The 22268-nt window shown below is 43.7% G+C and overlaps 3 protein-coding genes across 11 annotated transcripts in view; 1 reads left to right on the plus strand and 2 right to left on the minus strand.

Moving 5' to 3' along the window:
• LOC117224150 (GAS2-like protein pickled eggs) overlaps positions 1 to 4561 on the minus strand; it is a 112288-nt gene extending 107727 nt beyond the window's left edge. Inside the window, exon 1 of one of the 2 annotated variants that reach the window (XM_033476866.2) lies at positions 3505 to 4561. The gene's annotated coding sequence lies outside the window, so the exon portion shown is untranslated. The remainder of the gene's footprint in view (positions 1 to 3504) is intronic. The other variant, XM_033476865.2, reaches the window with a different exon arrangement.
• Positions 4562 to 4862: 301 nt separating this feature from the next.
• On the plus strand, positions 4863 to 7145 carry LOC117224385 (U3 small nucleolar ribonucleoprotein MPP10). The gene is made up of 4 exons (XM_033477282.2): positions 4863 to 5038; positions 5132 to 6467; positions 6541 to 6649; positions 6730 to 7145. The coding sequence occupies exons 1-4, from the start codon at positions 4962 to 4964 to the stop codon at positions 7101 to 7103; spliced, it is 1896 nt and encodes a 631-aa protein (XP_033333173.2). The 5' UTR covers positions 4863 to 4961; the 3' UTR covers positions 7104 to 7145.
• A 70-nt stretch (positions 7146 to 7215) lies between these two features.
• The window catches only part of tgo (Aryl hydrocarbon receptor nuclear translocator homolog tgo), a 43951-nt gene continuing 28898 nt past the window's right edge, over positions 7216 to 22268 (minus strand). For 2 of the 8 annotated variants that reach the window (XM_033477278.2, XM_033477271.2), the window contains 10 exons: positions 17918 to 18078; positions 12536 to 12853; positions 11675 to 11884; positions 10702 to 10893; positions 10459 to 10617; positions 10236 to 10386; positions 10003 to 10160; positions 9735 to 9919; positions 9516 to 9657; positions 7216 to 9437 (listed from right to left, as the gene is read on the minus strand). In XM_033477278.2, the coding sequence (XP_033333169.2) occupies positions 9220 to 9437; positions 9516 to 9657; positions 9735 to 9919; positions 10003 to 10160; positions 10236 to 10386; positions 10459 to 10617; positions 10702 to 10893; positions 11675 to 11884; positions 12536 to 12853; positions 17918 to 18078 (1894 nt within the window). In that variant the 3' untranslated portion in view covers positions 7216 to 9219. The remainder of the gene's footprint in view (positions 9438 to 9515; positions 9658 to 9734; positions 9920 to 10002; positions 10161 to 10235; positions 10387 to 10458; positions 10618 to 10701; positions 10894 to 11674; positions 11885 to 12535; positions 12854 to 17917; positions 18079 to 22268) is intronic. The other 6 variants (XM_033477273.2, XM_033477277.2, XM_033477275.2 and 3 more) reach the window with 6 other exon arrangements.

Here is a 22268-nt window from a genome sequence, read left to right on the forward strand (position 1 = left end):
TTCGAGCCTTGCGGTTTATTTTTACAGTTAAAAATTCTCCACAATTATAAAAACGAGGGTCGCAACGGCTCGAGCAATCGTATCTCCTCTTTCCAAATTGTCCATTTTAGTGGACAATCGATCGAATAAATAACTCGTAAATAATACGAGTTACAGTAATGTCTCCCTTACTGACGCTGAGATTGTCCACCAAAATGGACAATTTGGGACGAGGAGATACGATTATTCGAGCCTTGCGGTTTATTTTTATAATTATAAATTCCCCACAATTATAAAAACGAGGGTCGCAAGGCTCGAACAATCGTATCTCCTCTTCCCAAATTGTCCATTTTAGTGGACAATCGATCGAATAAATAACTCGTAAATAATACGAGTTGCAGTAATGTCTCCCTTACTGACGCTCGGATTGTCCACCAAAATGGACAATTTGGGACGAGGAGATACGGTTATTCGAGCCTTGCGGTTTATTTTTATAATTATAAATTCCCCACAATTATAAAATCGAGGGTCGCAAGGCTCGAACAATCGTATCTCCTCTTCCCAAATTGTCCATTTTAGTGGACAATCGATCGAATAAATAGCTCGTAAATAATACGAGTTACAGTAATGTCTCCCTTACTGACGCTCGGATTGTCCACCAAAATGGACAATTTGGGACGAGGAGATACGGTTATTCGAGCCTTGCGGTTTATTTTTATAATTATAAATTCCCCACAATTATAAAAACGAGGGCCGCAAGGCTCGAGCAATCGTGTCTTCCCAAACTGTCCATTTTAGTGGACAATCCGAGCGTCAGTAAGGGAGACATTACTGTAACTCGTCTCATTTACGAGTTATTTATTCGATCGATGTGTCGCTTAACGGCAAACGCGTTGCAACAACGCTTGTTAATAAAAATCGTCGAACGAGTCGTTGCTTGTCGCGTTGCTTTCGCAAACCAACACGAAACAGCTGTTTTTTCGCGCTCCGTAAACGCGATCTTAACGCGAGCCGTTCGCGCGCGGACAGCGTTTCATTAGCGTTTCGAGCGCGTATTTTCCGTCGCGTCGCCCGAAAACTTATCTCCCATCTTCCGTTCATTTTACAGAGATAAACGCGGCTCGCCGGGCTAATTGTCTCTGACTTCAATGAACCCGGCGCGATCTATCTGCGCCGCGATAATCCACGACAGGCTCTCGTCGAATCTCGGTCGGAGCCTCCTTTCTACGGGCACACGGAACGAAACAATACACCTTTTTTCTTCGATAGAAAGCAATCCGACCTATCATACCGTTCTATTCAAGTGTCATGCGACCGCGGGAAATATTTTTCCCGGCAACGTACAGAACCGCGAATGCACGGCGGACGACGCATCTGGACGAATCTCGCGTGCCCGCATTTTTTTTCGCCCAGCATTTATTTCCCCTGCGATCTACGTACGTTCTCGGAATTATTCTCTCTCCGCTGAGAATACTTGCGTTTATTTTATGATTGTATTTATAGCTTTCTTTTCGTTAGATTTACTTCGTTTGTTATTTGTGACAACGATAATGGATAATATGTAGTGGTAATACATAGATAATATATTAATAATATATAGATACTATATTAATAATATATAGATAATATATTAATAATATATAGATGCTATATTAATAATATATAGATACTATATTAATAATATATAGATACTATATTAATAATATATAGATGCTATATTAATAATATATAGATGCTATATTAATAATATAAAGATATTATATTAATAATATATAGATACTATATTAATGACAATTAGATAATATATTAACCCTTTGCACTCGAGGCACCATTAAAAAATTGTTACATCACGTTCCAAGATAATTTTCATATCATCAAACTTTAGATATAAAAGATTATCAAGAGTCTAACCGTTGTATGAGTCACAAGACCAAATTTCATACGCATAAAATGCGTTTTGTCACGTAAAATGGAAATACCATAAGTCCAAAAAACTAATTTAGATTTACAGTTAAAATGGTTTCGAGCGCAAAGGTTTAATAATATAATAGATAATATTATTAGTGATATAATGATAACAGAAGACGGTTTGCTCGAGCAGGGCGCTAAACGGAAGAAAAATAATCAGAGGGGGCGGGGAAGCAGCGAGAGAAAACAGGTCCGGAAAACATGGTCCAAGAAGAAACGTTGGACAAACGATACAGAGATATTACACAAATATTGGTGCGCGAGATAACAACTAGGTTCTAAATATTATGTTTGAACACGCGCGCGCGACGATCTGCGACGCGGGCGATTTTTTTTCTCTATTGTTTCAATATTCGGGGATGAAATCTCGCGAGATGTTTTTCGCAGAATAATCTCAATTCGATCTTTTGGAAGAACAGAATTTCTAATACGATTCGAGATGTGTTGTTTTGTTTTTTAAATTATAATTTAAATTATATGTTTAATAAATTAATATAGCATCTATATATTATTAATATAGCATCTATATATTATTAATATAGGATCTATATATTATTAATATATTATCTATATATTATTAATATAGTATCTATATATTATTAATATAGCATCTATATATTATTAATATAGCATCTATATATTATTAATATAAGATCTATATATTATTATTATAGCATCTTTATATTATTAATATAGTATCTATATATTATTAATATAGCATCTATATATTATTAATATAGCATCTATATATTATTAATATAGTATCTATATATTATTAATATATTATCTATATATTATTAATATATTATCTATATATTATTAATATAGTATCTATATACTATTAAAGGATAATAAACCTATCGATTGACACAATTAATTAATTAATAAATAGAATAACCACCCTAATTGCTCCGAAACGACCGCATCGATACACAGCGCGCCATTCGTTCGTTTAAACGTTCCTATTATTATTTATATACAAAAAACTTAAACAAATCTTCGCGTTGCACCAATTAGAAGCTTAATCAGATTTTAGTAGACTGCGTGGGAAAAATGGAAAATGCAATACAAAATAGTAAACCGACCAAAGGAATTTTCAAACGTCATTATTTTCGGTCTATCGAACCTTTAAAAAAAATTGAAACGAACAATTTTTATTTCTACGTAAAAATCCACGATCCAGTTGTCTCATATCGATATTAATCGAACGATCCACGCGAGAAGATCAGAGAGACTGGTAAGCCCATGTGCGTCGGCAACTTCGCGGTGATTAGAAATAAACCCGCGCGCCTGGATGATTCAGAAGGACGCGTTCATTTTTCCCGTCATTACTGTCATATTTTCTCGAACGAGCTACGAAGTTCGTAAAACTATCAATGAACTTCCAAAAAAAAAGAAAAATGTTAAAAGAGCGAGGAATTTAAAAAACCGTGTTGCCATTGTGCGCGGGGGAACCGTAGGGGTGGCGGAGCAACCAACCCCCGTCTCTGTTTTTCTCCAGATCGGAAATGGAGGAGCGGTAAACAATGGAAAAAAAAATGAACAGTGACAACTCACCAATCCCGGAGGTATCCAGCAGAGAACGTTGGGCTGCCCCTTTCACGTATCCCTAGGAGGCACACGCGGCGAATATTGTCGCATCGACGACGACGACGACGACGAAACGATTTAACCCCGGGAATCGCTCGGATCGGTTTGGCGATTCGGCCGCGTTGCCGTGGCTCGCATCGAGCGACGCGGTCCGGACGTCTCGTTATTGCACGCGGATCGATTAACCGTACATTTGCGAGTGACAGCTCGCGTTCCGAGTATTCACTGACAGAGAGAAACGGAGAAATATATCCCGGGGGAAAAAAAAATGATTCGCGGAGGTGGACAGGCGAGAACGATCCCCCGTTCGCCGGACAATGCGCCGTTGTTGTTTATTCTGTTTGTGGACAGAACACGCCGGTGAAAACAGGACGTCATACACGGATCCTCCCCCGGTGTTTATTGTTTTCAATTCTCGATGCAGTTCACGCCTGGCGGGCTGCACTCGTACCCCATACTCACGCCTCGCATCTCAACCAGAGACTAAAGCGCCTGGTTGCAGTCCACCCGTATAAATGCTCCGCCGCAGCGTGAATGTAGTCGTAGGTTCGCTAGGGACTTGGGTAGGGAACGGACTCGCGGCGGGCCGCCGCCAGATGGCAGCACCGCGCGGCCAACGGCGGCGGTAATCGCACGTTTCGTCTTTTCGGATCGTTCGAGTCTTTCGCGCCCTTCGATTCGAGATGTCGAGAGTCGACGTTTGAAGCGCGCGGAATCGATGCGATGGAAATTTTCTGATTCCGCATGATTTTCGTGGATCGAGAGTTGCAATTGATGCGTATCGTTTTCTACGCGACATATAAATCGTCCGCTTTTCGACGTTCGATGCTCAAAGTGCGCAGGGAAATATGAATATTTCTGACATGATAGTTCAAAACTAGCACTATTGCGCATTGATATTACATTTGGAATTGTCGTAACAATGGCTAGTGTCTGATTTTTCGAAAAATAGCCTCGCGACGAGCACGGGAACACTATAACCTCACTATAACACTATACACGATAAAACACTGAATCTCTCGTATGTGCGCAGTTAAGGATTGCCGGAAAACATTTATTATGGCACAATTAGGGTACAAATACATAAACCAAACACGTACGGTTGTTTAGAAGACACTTTTGCGTCGATATTATATTAAAAAGATCCGACGAGAATTCTTCAATTAATAAATATTTGACGGAACGTCGAACTAAGCGCAAAAACTGAACGGTGGCGCTATCTAGCGGCGAAGCTAGGTAGGAGAAAGTTAGTTCGGCGTTTCTCCGCTATGTGTCGATAGTGTTCCCGTACCCACCGGGAGGGTATATACAATACGTTTGTAGATGTCGTGCCTGTAGTTGCCCGTGCTATTCGTACGTGGTACGAACATAACCTTTTGATGGGGAACTTGTTAATGTAATTTTGAAATAGATGTGCATTTACGATGTCTGCAGCGGAACTACTTAGTTATGTGGTCTCTGTAGTTGATAATAATACTAGACGACCAGAACAGTTTTTAAGGTAGGCAAATTTTGTTTCGTTTTATCGAGGTAATTTAGTATGTATTAGTAACAATCGGAGTTGAGATAAGGGAATTCGTTAAACATGTTTTAGCGTACAAAATGCAGCAGCGTTAAAGTTTAAAAAATCAACGAAGCGTTTATACGACTTCACGAAAGAGCAATCGAAAAGAAAAACGAACGCTCTGCCGGAGCTTGTGACAGAAGGTTTCGACGAAGAGCAGATCTGGCAGCAACTCGAGCTACAGAATGAAGGTGAACTTACGCATTTTATAACTGGTGTCTCAAAGGTTCTAACCGAAAGCAAGAAATTGAAGATACCAGTGACCGTAAGGAAGCCAGAAATTGTACGTAGTATTAAAAAAACAGTGGTAGACAATGATGAAAAAGAAGAAAGCATGTCCGAGGACAATGCTTCGGATGATCAGACTTCGTTGGACAGTAATTTAAGGAATCGAAAGAAAGACGGGAAGATAAAGAAAAAGAAACCTTCCATAGTGGATGACAAATTCTTTAAATTACAAGAATTAGACGAATATTTGACGAAGGAAGAAAGGAAGGAGATACAAAGTGAAAAGAATGAGAAAGACTCTGACGAGGAATCGGTTGATCTATTCAATGATTTTTCTGACAACGACGATGACCAAAGCGGAGAAGAGAAGCTCTTGAAGTATACAGATTTCTTTGATAGTCCACAGAGCGAGGACGAAGACGTCCCTAAGCAGCATAAAAATAATGACAATGTGGACGTAGACGATTATTCTCTACACGGTGATTCGGATGAACCAATGGACGCGGATAACGAAGGGGACGAGCACAAATCCATCAAGAAGAAAGTTAGTTTCAATCTCACAAATGATTCCGACGATACGGATAGCTTGGAAAATAAATCTGTTAATAGAAATGAAGAAGAAAACAAGCTAAAATCCTCCCTCGAATCTCGTCAAGATAGATTACTCGAGAGAATTAAACAGTTAGAACAACAAGCAGTAGGAGAGAAACCTTGGCAGCTGAAGGGCGAGGTAAGCGCTGCTAGCAGGCCGCAGAATTCTTTGCTGGAAGAGTTTGTTGAATTTGATATAACAACAAGACCCGCGCCAATCATTACCGAGCAAACAACATTTAAACTGGAAGATATAATTAAGCAAAGAATAAAGGATAAAGCTTGGGACGATGTTGAGAAAAAATTCAAACCAGTAGAGACGCCAATGGAATACAAAAAGAAACTGATATTGAACCAGGAAAAGAGCAAAGAAAGTTTGTCACAAATTTATGAGAATGAATATCTTAAACAGAAACAAGCATTGAATCCAGACAACGAGGAGAAAGAGGAAGAGGAGCCAAAGTTGCACACGGAAATCCGGGAAATGATGCACGCTGTGTTCTTAAAGTTGGATGCGCTATCAAACTTCCACTACACCCCCAAACCAGTAAAATTATTAAAACGTTTGCAACTTATTATTCGTTTTACCTCTTGTTATCGATTCTATGTACTTGTTTCAGGCGAAACCGGATATTAAGATTGTCAGCAATATTCCGGCCATTAATATGGAGGAAGTGGCACCGGTAGCGATTAGCGATGCTGCTTTATTGGCTCCAGAAGAAATTAAGGGTAGGTGCTTTATTGAGAACAACGTGTATGTATTTTTCAGATATTCACTTATATCATTAATTTATTGTTTATTTTCACAGGAAAACAACGAGGCAATCTTATTGGCAAAGCGGAAAGAACAAAGACGGATATGAAACGAGAACGAAGGCACAAGAAGATGAAGCAACGTGCTCGTCAAAATGACATGAAGAAGAAAGAGGAACTGAACGCGAAGAAGCCGGGAATACAGAAGAAATACCAGAAGGACAAAGCAGTGGCGGAATTGACAAAGAAATTGGTGAAAAATCGAAACATTATCCAAATGGATGAGGTGGGGCAAAAGATTCCGAAGTCGTCCACCACGTTCTTCAATCAATTGCAAGACCAGGTGAAGAGTCACATCAAGTCCAAGACTGAGGCACGTTCCATGAAAAAGCAAAAGAACGCGTTGTCCGCGATTAAACTGAAATTATAATTTTTGTATAGTTTTTTTAAATACAGAAGAACATGTTGTACAGTTTCGCTCGTTTAAATTTTATACCAGATTCACGAGACAAAGTGTAAAGGGTTGAATAATTACGCCAGCCTTCCAACACGAATGTGGACTTTATATTACCAATTGATCCGTGATTCATACAACTTTTATATTTATGTAATATAATAAGCGCACTGGAGGAATCTATAAATAATAGTTTCATTTTATACGAGCGCATATTATTCTTTCGTTATTTATTTTTAAATAATTGCATTATAATAAAAATTTCAGGTAACTATTTTTCGCACGAAATCAAGTTCGAAAAGCTGATCTTACTTTCATAGAGGGCGTGATGGAGTAGCATGATCAAAAATGATCAAGGTTTAAAGGGCCCCGAAATGTTTCACAGATGCGATTCGCAATTTAATCAAATCATTTGCATATACGTATCGATGCACACACACACACATCGACACATTAATTATTGTCCGTTAGTGGAACTACTTTCGACATAGGATGATTAAAAAGAATCGTACGCGTATTGTATACTTTTATATATTAGTAAAAATGTTCCCAATTCAATATTGATATGCTGCAATTTTTCGTTTCAATCTTGCTTATCGGAATTCTCTAGACATGTACAAATGCGCTAAATCACACGTGGTTACTTATAAATGCAATTATTCGTATGTATAACATTATCTATATTTTTCTTTAGGAATATCTAAAAATGATGTCTTGCACAGAGAAGCAAAAGTGGATTACATAATTTCTTTTTTGTACATTGTCAAGTTCAAACAATCTTGCTTTCTTTTCTTTCTTTTTTTTTCTTGTCCATTGAGTGTTGATTCTTATGATTGCACTGTTTATAATTACAAAGATCTAAATTAAAATAATTAAGCTAGTCTTAGAAATCTAACGATAAGCTGGTATTAAAATTACCGTGATTTGTATAAGATTTGATTGAGAAGTTTTAAAAATACTTTTCTTCACCCTTAACTTTTTAGGGTGCACCTCGTTAATTTTAGTATCTTTCTTTTCTTTTTTTTTGTTTAGTCGAAGTGCTTTTTCGTTTGTTTCTTTCAATAAAATCGGAAATATTATTCCGTACTACTTATTAATAAGCACAGATGCGATGTTAAACTCCTATAACAATGTAAAAGGTGATAGCGATCGTACACGATACACGCACAGTCCCAATTAATAGTCCGAAATCTTAAACGATGCGTCGCTTTCCGAACAATTACAGATCTCACAGGTATCCTCTGTTTCATCGAAAAATTTATACATACTTACATCCATCAACAATAGCCCCGCGAAACTTTCGCGGCTCCTTCGACAGTTACAGTTCTCCGGTTCCATGTACAATTTAAATATAACTTACCTACGTAATTGCGTTTATTTCGTTAAAAATCAGGACGAAGAGAGTTCAATCAGTTCGATCTCTAATTTACAACATTGTTTCTACGACTGCTCTTCTTACGCTCTAAAATCAGATCAACAACAGGAAGTAATATATAGAAGAAGAATGATTTCCACAATGATTCATTCAACACGATTCTTATCCACAAAGAGATAAACGAACAAACTTAAAAAATAAAAATCATAGCTCTCGTACGAACGATCCTCGTAATTAATCATCATCGTATCGAACCACTAAAGTCCGCGTATTATTAAAAAGCTACCTAGACCTCATCCACTGTGTGATTCATCTGTGCGTATTATAAGTGATGATTTAGCAGTTTTCTGTGTTTCCCTTTTTCCCAACGACACGTTTAATGGCACTTTCACAAAAAACGATATTCATGAATTTCCGACGAATTTTCCGAACATCTCGTACGATCTTTGAAATCGTATCTCCTTCGACGCGATCGAATCGAAACTTCTCATTAAAAACAAACGCTAACGAACCGACGAAGTTAGGCCGACCTTACCCCTTGCCGCCGATTCGGGTCAAGTTTAATAATACGTGAGGTGCTAATTGCGAACTTTCAATTAATTGCTGAAGTAAAAGTGCTGATTATGAATGCTCGGCGTGATCTCGAGACAGTGCCAATGATTTCGAAACCTTAAAGCTCCCTTAAGGTAGACATTCTTCGATGCTATTTCCTTGTCGCTACTCGAAATTAGTATTGAACATATTTAACTCCTCGAAACCGGACGCTCCGCCCTGGTCCTGCAGCATCTGTAACATGTCCGAGAGCTCTTGTGGTTGCGTGCCAGGTCCACCCTGAGCAGGGTGAGGCGCCTGGGCTTGCCCAGTCACCTGAGGATTTGATTGTCCGCCGTCTGGCTGAGATGCTTGGTGTTGTTGGCTCTGCCACCCCCACATACCTGTATGAATTCATCATTAGCGAAATTTCGCAGAGCTAAGTAAATTCAAGTACAAAATCCAATGCTATCCATAATCACCCGAGTTATTAGGCACTGTGGTGACTGCATGATACTGCGTAGCCGGTGTTCTGGCGCCGCTACTTAATTGAGTATAAGTTGGTCCGCTCGGTGACCTAGATGGACTTAATTGACTGTACTGATATCCTTCTGTTACAGGTTGCTACGGAGAGAAACAGCAATGAGTTAGCAATTAAAAAAAAAAGATTCAGAACAGGAAAACAGGTACGATGCACTCACTTGTCTTCCAATAGCCCAAGCTTGCTGCACCGGGGTCGGTGATGTATTAGCCGGCTTTTGGATTCTACTTAAAACCGAGGAAGATGCGCTCTGCTGGCCAGGTGAGCCATAAGCTATCGGCGACTGTGTGGTTTCGTATCCCTGATATACGTTCTGTGTACTGGACGGCCTGGGCTGCTGAGGACCTGGCACACAAAGTCACGCAATTGAAGGAGGAGACAAAGTAAGGAGAAACATACTTTTCTCTTTTTATATACCAATAACATACCAGCTGTGGCTACAGTCGCTGGATGCTGCATCATGTGATGACCCGAATACAGCGGGTCCCTAGCAGGATGTCTTTGAAGAGAATAGTCCAAGCCGGGTTGTCCGTAGGCAGGCACAGCTTCGGTTTCTGTATGTCCATCACTGCCAGGATGGAATGATCTTAAATGAAGAACGGGCGCATTCGTTAGGACGAATTTGGATTTAGATATGCGACCGGTGTAGGAGTGTGCTTACTTTGCATGCGTGTTGGTGCAGACAATGTATTCGACGTTCTCGTTGAATGGGTTTAAAAATGCAAATGCGGACGTCCTCAGCCACACCCAGTCGCGATTTTTGGCTCGAAATCTGTACATCACGGACACCACCTGACCTTTCATCTTCAACACTGCGGAGAACGGGCGTTCGTCAACGAAAATGAACGAGGGGAACAGAATCCGGGGGAATAATAATACTTTACCTTGTTCGAAGCTTTCTCTCATGTGCGTTAAGTCCTCCGGGTGAAAGAATTCGTAGCACGGATGACCTAAGAGTTCCGAAGGTGTGTAGCCTAGAATTCCACCGACTCTTTGGTCCACAAAGGTAAATTTACCCTCGGCCGAGTGACGCGAGATAAATTCTAAAAAAATCATACGCATCATAGAGAAGGTTCAAGATATCATTTTATATCGTTTCGAATGATACTTGTACCGTTCGTACTCACCATTATTGCTATTGGAACCTGCTAAATCGCTACTATTTGGTGTGCTAGTGACCTGTAGTCGTCCAATGGCGACCAGGCAGCAATTGCTGCTGGTGTTTTCATCTGCAACTACACCGTCAGGTCTAGCTTGAACACTACCAGACCCTCTGTCACCTATGCCCACACCTGGTACACATGGGGGAACAAAATCACCTACAGCGTAAAATTATGAATCAGTCTAGGACTCCTCATAATCATTCACTGGTTGTGATTTCTATGCTGATGCGTACTACAGTGTCGTGCTAAGTGTGTCAGGCCTACAATTACTTATCCTATACCAAGTTAATCTTATGTTCGCGCCGATAGAGTCATTCCCGTCTCTTCGCTTTCCAGAGAATAGTTTGCCCCTTCGGGACTTTTCGGCTCAGAAATGCCTCCATAGGCTTTTGGCAACCATGCGGTCTCGATCAACTCGATATTCGACGACGATTAAATATCAAGCTCCAGTTTCTATTTCAACGCGAGGGACGCTCTCAATCGACTGACTTGGTCGGACGAGCCGGAACAGGTGTCCGCAGCACGGCGATCCTAATGAAAGGTGAAAACCTCCGGCAAAATCACCGGCACCGAGTCGGTCTTCCTGATTATATGTATCGAGGGCCGCGACACGGCATACGAATTCCGCATCCAGTGCCCGCGCCCGGCATAGTTATCGGTATTCCGGCCCGTCTGCGCCGGCTGTTAGGTCAAGACGATTCCATTCATTCTTATAAACCGATCCGCACGCTATCCGTCCGTGGTCCGTCCGGCTCTAGCCACGGCAACTCTTAATTTATAGTACAAACGTCGCTATCCCCGTATTTCTACGAAGCCAGGCGGGTTCGTTCATATTCCACCTGCACGCCGTCTCCCTCGCTTTAAAATAGAAAGTTGGCGCTACGTCGCGGCCGACCGTTATGTCCGACGATTAACGACGAAACATTGGGACCCGTACCAAACTCACCGGTGGGGGGCCAGTTTTTGATGTAGCCTGTACAGTGGACCACCGCGTAATTCTGACCGTCCCTGGCCGGGCCCAGCGAGTTCCTCTGCTTCATGCGGTGCAGGCCGTGGGCCGCGGCCATGTCGCCGGTCGTCTGGAGGTTCCCGACCTTCATGCGACAGATGAAGCCTCTCCTCGAGCCCATGCACATCCTCATGGAAGCTGCAACAGGTATATACGTTCATGGTCCGTCCATTCGTTTAAGACTCGATATACCAAAGGGGGTCAAAATTACTTGTTTGGCGTTTCTTGTAATAATTATTCATTTTCAGTACATACTGTTTGCTAAAATTTTGTGTGGCTTTTTCTAAAATATGCAAATAATTAATATTGTAAAACGGTTGTCTTTTTTTCTGTCGTTTTGAAGTAGTCGTTAGTTCTAGTATTAATCTCGAGTGTCTATAAGGTGTCCAAAAAAGTCTCGCAATCCAAAAATGGGACGTTCCTGAGGTCATTCGAAGCAACTTTATCCTTTACAAAAATCTTCTACGAGGCTTCGTTTACGAGTTATCAACGAAAAACGCTAAACGGAAGACGCTCCGCCCTCACGACCACTACCGCTGCGTCAGACAGCCGATGCGGCGCGGCATTGGGCGCGAGGGCGAAGCGCCGGCCGTGCTCGCCTCCCATTGGCCACCGTTTTTCGTCGATAGCTCGTAAACGAAGCCTCGTAGAAGATTTTTGTAAAGGAAAAAGTTGCTTCAAATGACCTGAGGAGCCCACATTCTCGATTGCGAGACATTTCAAGGACTCGCCGTACAATCAGCCATAGAAGAAACGGGCCTCTATAAAGAAAAAGCGACGCCCACTCACATTGCCCCTCCTTCTTCACGGTCCCCGTCTTCAGGTCCAGCACCCTGCCACCGTGCTGCGGTTCCTCCGCGCTCAGCTGCTCCCTGACCTTCTCGGTGTCGTCTGGATGGACCTGCGAGTACAAACTGGTGCCGTACCAGTCGCTCTGCGTGTAGTTCAGAACCGGTGCGACCGAGTCGGAGACGTAGATGATCCTGCCAGTGTCGCAGCTGACGACGAACAGGAACCCGTCGGCCGCCTCCAGGATCAGATGTTTCAGCTCCTGGTCGGTGAGGAACGAGGGCTTGTACGCGTTGTCGGTGGTCGTGCTTCCGCTGCCTGGGACAGAGAAATCCGCGTCGTTTAGCCGAGCATCGAGTGAAATTACAAAGTCCGTCGACTCTTAATCGACGGAAGAGGGACACCGTTCGCGAATCACGTTTCATGGAAACGGCCGGCATCGATCCGCCGGGGAAGGTTCATTCGGTCGACGCGGAGTGCACGTGTATCGGGTAACACTTTCGAGCCGGGACGAATGGCTGAGCACCCTTCTACGTGGAGATCGAAGACGCTCCGGGGTGCAATCTAATAGTCCCTTTGTTAAACATCCCGCCCCCCTATCGACCTGCCGGCCGTGCATCCCCTAAAAACTTGACCACCGGAGTGGTTCTGCACCTTGGGACATTGGTCTGCCGGATTAAAAACATCCCCTAAAAAGACTCGACTTCAACTTCGTCTCGCTTCGACGTTCTTCGACCCTCTCATCGAGAATTACCAGAATTTCTGCGAGAATTCAGCGACGAACGTTCTGCGTTCAGCGACGTTCGACGAGGATCTCGGAAGAAGAGCAACGCTGCGCAGGGATCGCGCGAGAATATCTCGAGATCTCGTTGGAAGTGAAGCCATCGGGGAGCTATGATTTACGCCGCTGCCGAACGTAACGCTGTATATATATAGATCGCGATCAAGAGCGCGCTAAGATCGCCGGCGGGCCGGCACGCCGCATCGTCAGTCTCCGGCGTTCAGCTGGAAGAAAAGCCGACCGAATCGCGCGGCATTAATGTCCATCGAAGACGTTCTCCACGTGGAAGGTAATGGTAACGAAGGTCACCCGGGGTCTTCCATAGATCTTGTTTGGAAGTCGTTAAAGTACCTCTTCCCGGAATTTCTCCGTATATCGGGGTAAAGATCGCATCGCGGCCCTCTCTCTCCCTTCCTCCCTCTCTCTCTCTCTCTCTCTCTCTCGCTCTCTCTCGCTGCTTCGTCCCTCCCTCGGCGTCCCGCTCGCCGCCTCGCGGGATCCTGTCCGCTTTGCAATTCCGATCTTGCACCTCGATAGTTGCCTGCGCTGCCGAGCTGCTCCGTCCTCATTTTTGGTGCCGTGGTTCGGCACCGAATTTCTCCGTCTCCCTTCGACGGTCGGGGCCTTCTTTCGACGGGCCCTGGCGCTCGAATTCGAACGACGTCCGTCCAGAATTTTCCTTCGAAAGCCAGCCCGAACCTGCGCCGAGATTCTCGTTGCATTCGCAGCGAGCTTCTGGTTGCCGGCGAGGATCTCCCTTGACGGCTCCCTTGAGGGGTGCTGTCTCGCCTTCCCGAAGGAGTCTCCTCATAATTCTAGGACCCCTAGGACCCCGAATACTCGCATAGAACGCGATTTTCCAGAGCAGAAAGAACCGAACGAATTGGAAGGAACACGTTCGAGCTCCCAGAGAGCGCCGTTGGGAAGATTGAAAGTTTGAGGACAAGGGGTGCGTGGACGCGGGAACGTCGACGTATCCCGGAGGCGATAGCCTCTCTCCTCCCGGTCAGGTAAGAGAGAGGCTCTCCGGTTCGAGCAATTTGTATTCAGCGGCCCTCTTGTCGGGAAAGAGGAGAAGTGGCTATAAACAATGCGACGCACCACCAATACTTAGCTGGAATCACGGCACGCACACCGATCCAGAAAAGGGGGGCGGAGGGGAGGGGGCCGGCGGGGATGCGTGGCGTTTGCTGGCAGCGCGCGTGTGTGCACGCAGAGCCGCGCTCTCCGCGTCGCGTCGCGTCGCACCGCGTCGGGGCTAAAGGGACAGCCGACCGACCGAACGGGCAACTCCACCCATTCTTACACCGGAAGCATATAATCGCGCTTTCTGCATTCGATATGACCAACAACCGACGAAACCTTCGGTGAATTACGACCGTTCCGGTGCAACCCGCCGGCCGGATGGGTTCCCGGAGACTGACAACAACCGGACACGGACCGCGCGGAACGACCGCAGCCCTCCCTTCGGCTCATCCAGGATTCCCTAAACGAGGATACTTTACGATTAATTGGGCCGCGACGCGGAATATCTGGCGATTTAAAAAACCGTTGAAATCTCTAGCAACCGTCCGCGCGAGAATCTCTTCATCTACTCGGATTGTTTAAGCATTTTACAAGCTCTGTCCAATGGTTTTCTCAGTATAAAAATCATAGTCCCTTTGTGTTCGATGTCGGAAAAATAATATTAGGTTGGTGCGTACGAAATTGCGGATTTTCTTTACACGCGAACGTTTGTCTCCCTGTTCTCGTTATGCTTTTTTAATTTCATAGTCGCACTGTCCATTGCCAGAGTCGCGTTTCAACAAAGAAGATTTTCTCAAAAGTTTTCCATTTTGTTATTTGTTTCGAATTCAACTGATATTTCTGTAATTTTTCTAGATGAGTATAATCTCGGTAATTATATGCTGCGATATCTATTGAAGCAAATGGAGCATATTTTGATTGAACAAACAGCTTTTGAAAAAAGATATGCAGTTCTATATGTTCACTTAAAAATTCGACATTTCGTACGCACCAATCTAACATATATATAACAGTAATTTTATAATAATATATTAGAAAATATATTGTGCTAATAACTCCGCAGTAGATTTCATAGCATGATAAATAAAAAAGAAAAACTAGACTGCGAAGATCGACTCTCTACGCGCGTCATTTTGCTGCTAGAAAATCCACCGATTTTCAGAACGCGTAATCACATTTCTGAGAAATCTTCGCTCGAATCTGAACAACGAATCCAGCAAAATTCGATGAAAATCGTCCTTCGTCTCGTATGCGAAAAGATCTACGTGTCGGAAAGATCCTGTAGGAAATATGCACCGGGTTGCAGCACCGCGAAACTTCATGCAAATAGGACCAACCACTGTGGTTCTCGAGATATTTCCAGTCGCTGGTGCAAGGATTCGAATAGATTCTGACGAAAAGATCAACGCCGTAGATCGGTAAGATCGCATAGCGAATGTTAGATTGCAGTGTTGCAAGTGTTGCTGCGAACGGTTTCGTGCGGATCGCCACAATGGTTCTTGAAACATGCTCTCTGCAGGGATACGGATATAACATCGATTGTCCGGACTCCGTTTATTGGAGCAAGATTTTTTGCCAATGCCCGATTCAGCGAACTTTTCCGGAACTTCTGGTACAGTAAAGTCTCCCTAATTAACGCTCGGATCGTAGACAAAATGGAGAATTTGAGAGAAAGACATAAAGGAGGATACAGAGATCTTTGACAGCCATAAAAACGGGCCTGCCGAGTATGAATGTACGAATTCCGTTCATTTAAGTTGGAATAAAATTTTGCTCTTTTCTCCACGATATTTAACCCTTTGTACTCGAATGGCGACTCCAGGGCGCCATCGAAAATTGTTGTCACGTTTCAAAATAATATTATTCATCGAATTTGTTTATATTCTGAAGGGCTGTTAAAAGCGTAAACTATTGCACAAGTCAGAAAATTCAATTTCATACGTATAAAATACGCTAGGTTATTTGAAATGAAAATACTGTAGGTTAGATAAGTTGTTTTAAATTTTGCGTTAATTTGGCTTCGAGTGCAAAGGGTTAAGTATTCGAGGAAACGTAGATAATTGAGTCGTCCTTCATTTTTTAAACAAAAATTGACGATTTGGGAGCAGGAGATACGGTTATTCGAATCTCGCGGCTCAAATTATCTACTTTTGTGCACAATCTGAGCGTCGATTAGGGAGTATTTACTGTATCTTGTACATTGTTGTTTATTTCTGATATCGCAGAGTGTTCGCAATACTTCTAAATCGAAAACTTTCGATCAATTAATTCTTTGGGCTTTGTTTTACATATCCGTCGAGAAACATTATTTCAAATACATAGTACATTCCGCTGATGTCCCAAAAATGGGTCTCCAATTTTTATATTTAAATAAAAACAGTAACAATTATGGCAAAAATAGTTCGTACGAATATCATTATACGGTCGATTTAATTTTTTCCTGTACTTTTGAATCGCGCAAAGTTCGTAGAAACGGATTTCCGCCGGAGATTCTGTTCGATTCGCGGGCTCGTGGATGATCGGGACGAATGGCACACGTGCCGATTATGTTCGGCCCGGTCAATGTCCTCTCGGTTGTGTCTACCGGAGAGCCCGGAGCCCGTAGGAGCTGGCTAATCAAGGTTTCGAATTTGCGCCGACATTATCGGGCGCGAGGAAAGTAGAATTTGAACGGCGGCCATAGGTGGGCCCGATAAGGCAGTCGCAAAGTACAGTCGGCGAACGGACGTGACGATTACGGTCCCCACGATGTTTTGAGTTATCCGGCACGGGCAGCGAAATAACTTCGGCAACGCGATCTTCGAGTTTTGACGCCGACGATTGAATTACGCCCCGGCGTGCGAGTTCGATTCCGCGCGGCCATCGATGCGCCGCTTCGAAAATCAGCCGCTAAATCGTTCTGCTGCGAGATCGCAGCCCTCGTCGGCTGCGGCGACTCGTTTCTCCGCTGATTTCGAAAATTCCGGGAACTAGAGGACGTCAAGGGCAATCTCATCGAGAAGCGGCTCCTCGCATTTTCAGGGACAATTATGGCTCTGGTGGATCGTGGTGGATCGACGGAATGTTTACCAGCTGAAAGAACAAAGCAATTAACAAAATGCTTCTCTGCACCCTCTGTTCCCAAATTCTCCATTTCTCCCTAAAATCCGAGCGTCAATTAGGGAGAATTTATTATACCTTAACGTTTAGACCGTCGACAGATATTTCCACTAGAAATATATTTCTTTTCCCTGGGAATATTCGTGCATAAATCGGTTTGTCACGTCACGCATCGCATCTCCTCTTCAAAAATCCTCCATTTTCCCAATCTCAGCGTCGATTAGGGAGACAGTAACTAATGCCGCGACGATCCGCGACATTAAAAACTGTGCAATGCCACACGCCGTGAAAGCCTCGAATCTCCAGATTATGGTTGCCGTATTCCGGCAACGTGTTTCCGTGGTTTTCATTTTCTAGGAAAGTCGAGCCGACGAAGCGAGAGAATTGATCGCGATGATGCGGGGAGGCCGGGCGAGAGATCGGCGTTACCGATGACTCAATCGCGGATAATAGGAAGGTAGCAGAAGGGTACTCACCTCTGAGGGTCTTCATATGGGCGACCGCCATCCTGAGTATAGTCAATTTGTCCGGTTTCCGCGCCAGGTTTGAACACGTCGGCACCATGTCCGATAGTTCGGTGATGTAGGCGGTCATCTTATTCCGCCGCCGCCGCTCGATTTCGCAATGATTCTCCCTGCAGTAAGTCGCAAGACAAAACCAAGGTAATTGCATAGTTCGAGGAATGGGCTCTCGCGTCCGACGCCGGGAACGATCGTAAACGACGGAGGAGAGATCGGGGGAGCCGAGATTACACGCGAGAACAAGGGAAACGCGGGATATATTCGATGAACAGGTAAATTCTCCCCGATTTTCCTAAGGCTTGTGAAACAGAAATGGACGATTTCGAGCCTCGCGGCTCGTTTTTGTAGTCGCCGACTGCCAACGATTGTAAGAACGAGACGCGAGGCTCTAATTGACAATTGTATCTTCAATTCTAAGATTTTCTATTTTTCTGTGACATCTGAGCGCGAATTAGCAAGAATTTACTGTAATTCCATCGATTTTACGGCACTGTACGGTTAAATTTACATCGGTTTCGGAGCCAAATGTAATTTAAGAATTGCAGTAAATTCTCCCTAATTGACGCTTAGTTTGGAAGCAAAAATGGACTATTTTGGAAGAGAAGATGCGATTATTAGAGCCTCGCGGCTCGTTTTTGTAGTCGCCGATTGTCAACAATTATAAAAACTAGATGCAAGGCTCTAATTAATAATTGTATCTTCTCTTCCAAAATTGTCTATTTTTGTGCGAGATCAGAGCGCGAATTAGGGAGAATTTACTGTAATTCGATCGATTTTACGGCAGTGCACGGTTAAATTTACATCGGCAGGGCTCTCCTCTTCCTAAATTGTCCATTTTTGTTTACAAGGAAAATTAGGAAAAATAAGAATAGATTTCATTGAGATCAGAAAGTTCAAAAACGAAACCTTTTTATTTTCGTTGTCGTTCCAAATAATAGCAAATTAAAAAGAAAAGAATATTTTAACCATAGCACAGTAAACCGGTCGCTCAGTACAAATTCGATTCGTCCAATTTGGAAGAAGTCGATTCAGTTTTGATCGGCGCAACTCCCTGCGACGAATGGTCCACGAGAATAAAAATTGCACCGCCTTAAAAATACAGTCTCGTTCGGGCATTTTTCTTTTTTACGTTTTATTACATCCGCGCCCAACGAGCATCCTGCGAAATCTCCTGTCCGCCGAGAGCCGAGAGCCGGAGAGGAGAACGTTTCCGAGCGGAAAGGACAGCGAAAACGCGTCCGTTTGAAGGAATCCGTCGGCACGGAGGAATTTCCATCGCAGGGACCGTCATTGATAAGAGTGTTCGTGATCGATGCCGCCAATAAATTCTGAAACGATGCCCCATCGAGACGGGGCATATCGGGTGAGACCACAATTTCAGGGTTGCCTCCCTGTTATTACGCTACCAGAGGGTAACCACCGCGCGGCGTGCACCGAGAGCGCACGTCTCCTCGCCGCGCCGGTAATTGTCGGCGAGCAATCGTAAATTTAATGGCATTTAATTCCTGATAATTCCCGGGGGTGGATCGCGCGCGAGAAAGTTTCGGGGGTTCGAAACTGCGATCGCGGGGGAATTTTATATCTTAATCGGCGCTGTTTGCTTTCATCCAACTGATAAGAACGCCCTTAACAATCTAATTAATATTAAAAAGGTGAATTTCGAATAATACAATAAACAATAATAATTTAACAAATATCGAACCTCCTTCGAATAATGGAAGAGAGAAAAGAAAGTTCTGGAGAGTCGGTTACTGTGCGCCTATGATCCACAAAGATCAGTTACTGTGTCCCAGTTACTGTGCTCTATTTGTGAATATTGTGCACAAAGTTACGGTTCACAATTTAATTAATTATTTATACACATATAAATATGGCATCCCGGGATGCTCCGTTGACTTCGGTATTACAAGGCAGAGAGATTCCTTTTATGTCTAGCAGCGGGGTAAGACCCTCCATCTCATCCCGAGCCCATCAGAAACTATTACCTCATACTTATTTTCTGCCTTCGGATACCGCGGGTCCCGTCCCGTCCATGTAAATACACGGAAAAGCACGTCGAAATCCCGAGACGCCACGGCGGCGTCTTTCATTCGATTTCCCCTTTTATTACGCTCAGCATTGTCCTCTCGTCGAATTTACATTCCACCGACCGGATAATACCGCAAACTACAATATTGCGATCCTTCGGCCTGGCAAACGATGATTAACGGACGATCGGCGTTCAAAAAGCCACGGGGAAGCATTCGGCGAGACGATAAAAAAAAGAGGGAAACAATGTGTAATCTCTGTCGAAACGTTCTCGGTGGAAAAACGGCGAGCGGCTCGGCGCATTTTCTAGCGATAAGGCCCATTATTTGGGGCATCAATGAAACGTGACCGCGGCGGAATATTGTTTAGATTTATGTCCAAGGTAATGTCTTCGTGTCGTGAACATTGACCTCTCGTTAAGTTCCGCGTCCAGGACATCCACCCCGTCTGGAGCACCGCGACCCCATTCAATAGAATCGTTCTCCAGCTGGCCCGCCATCACGATTCAACTGGCTGGTTATTAACGCCGGATGCAATTAATTTTGTATCAGCGTTCGCACGAAATTATTTCGAAGTTCGTTCGATCGGTGTGCTTTATGTAGCAAAAATGCTTAATAACGTCACTGCATAGTAGGGTAAGTGTAGGTATTACTGCGGTTTGAGGGCGCACTTTGACAAAGAAAATAATAATTGTACTAATAATAATTTACTTTTCTCGAAATATTGCATCTCTGAAAGCACAGATTTCGTTGAAAAGCGTGACGTAGAGAAACCATACGTGCGCAGACTGGGTGTCCAAAATTATTGTACAATGAGAGGTGAGAGGTTCCTCAGGCAATTTGGAGCAACTTTTTCCTTTACAAAAATTTTCTCCGAGGCTTCGTTTACGAGTTATCAACGAAAAACTGTGGCCAATGAGAGGCGAGGTCAGCTAACGCAAGGCGGCGCTCCGCCCATTGGCTCAACCGCCTAGCGCCGCCTTACGCCAGCTGACCTCGTCTCTCATTGGTCACCGTTTTTCGTTAATAACTCGTAAACGATGCCTCGGAGGACATTTTCGTAAAGGACAAAGTTACTCGAAATTGCCTCAGGAACGCCTTTCCGCTTGTACAATAATTTTCTGATACTGTGCACGCATGGTTAACACTAGATTTACGGAAACCGTCAAAATGACGAGTCACTAATTTTTTAATTTACGATTATTCATACCGTAAAGATACATTTACGAGTTATTTATTCAATTCATATATTACTTACGGATAATGTTACAATAACACCAGTTAAAAATCAGAATAAACGTCTTACTGTTACTTTCACAAACTAATATAAAACAGCTGTTTTCTGAGCTCCGTAAATCTACTGTTAAACGCATAAAAAATTATGAGAATCATTTTCAGAAGATTACACCCTGTAAAATGTTACATTACATTACTTTTATAAAAAGAAATCGCCATATATATTCAAGCCGCCCGCGGTAATGCCTGCGCTTACCCTAACGACTGCGCTAATTTTTTGCCAATCTTTCCCGATCACGGCGGACGATAAAAGCACGGCAACAATATTGCGAATAAATAAAGCATTCCGGGCCTTTTGACGGTCCGAAGGCCCCGGCCGAAGGAGATCCAGTAATGATATTCCAGGTGGATGTTCGGAGGCAGGACCTTCCATTTCGTTGGAAGTCCAGGAGGATCGGTAACGCTCTGCTCGCCGGAGCGGCGTGGGCCCCCTCGAGCAGGCCCGCTATTTAAAAGAGGCCAGGGCGCTTAAAGCGCAAGTATAAAGCAGGGTATGTAACGTGCAGGACGGTAGAAGAACACGAGGAGAAAGGGGCAGAAGAGGAACGCGATCCGTGGAGCAGGACGGAGAGAACTCCTGGGTCAAGGGTCAGACGTTCCGAAGTTGCCCGCTCGCTCCGTGGGTCCAGCGAAGGCTATACAGGGTGCTCGCTCCTACAATGGACCCAATTCTCTGCCGGGACTCGCCGTTAACCCTCGCGCACGGATAGAAGAACCGGCCGGAGTTTTGCATTTACAGTAATGTCTCCAAAACTGACGCTCAAATTGTCCACAAAAATGGACAATTTGGGGAACAGGAGATACGATTATTCGAACCTTGCAGCACGTTTCTATAGTTGTTGACAATTCGCAACTATAAAAATGAACCGCAAGGATCGAATAATCGTATCTCCTCTTCCACAAATTGTCCATTTTTGTGGGCGATCTGAGCGTCAATTAGAGAGACATTGCTGTAGTTTCATTTCGCGTCGATTCGTCGACGA

Source organism: Megalopta genalis, chromosome 13 (assembly GCF_051020955.1).
Source record: "Megalopta genalis isolate 19385.01 chromosome 13, iyMegGena1_principal, whole genome shotgun sequence".
Lineage (NCBI taxonomy): Eukaryota > Metazoa > Arthropoda > Insecta > Hymenoptera > Halictidae > Megalopta > Megalopta genalis.

Excerpts from the sequence above, each read along its gene's own strand:
- LOC117224385 (XM_033477282.2), top strand. The coding sequence starts at position 4,962 with ATGTCTGCAGCGGAACTACTTAGTTATGTGGTCTCTGTAGTTGATAAT. Across the intron at positions 5,039-5,131 it reads CGACCAGAACAGTTTTTAAG|CGTACAAAATGCAGCAGCGT; the intron begins GTAGGCAAATTT and ends AACATGTTTTAG. Across the intron at positions 6,468-6,540 it reads TCCACTACACCCCCAAACCA|GCGAAACCGGATATTAAGAT; the intron begins GTAAAATTATTA and ends TACTTGTTTCAG.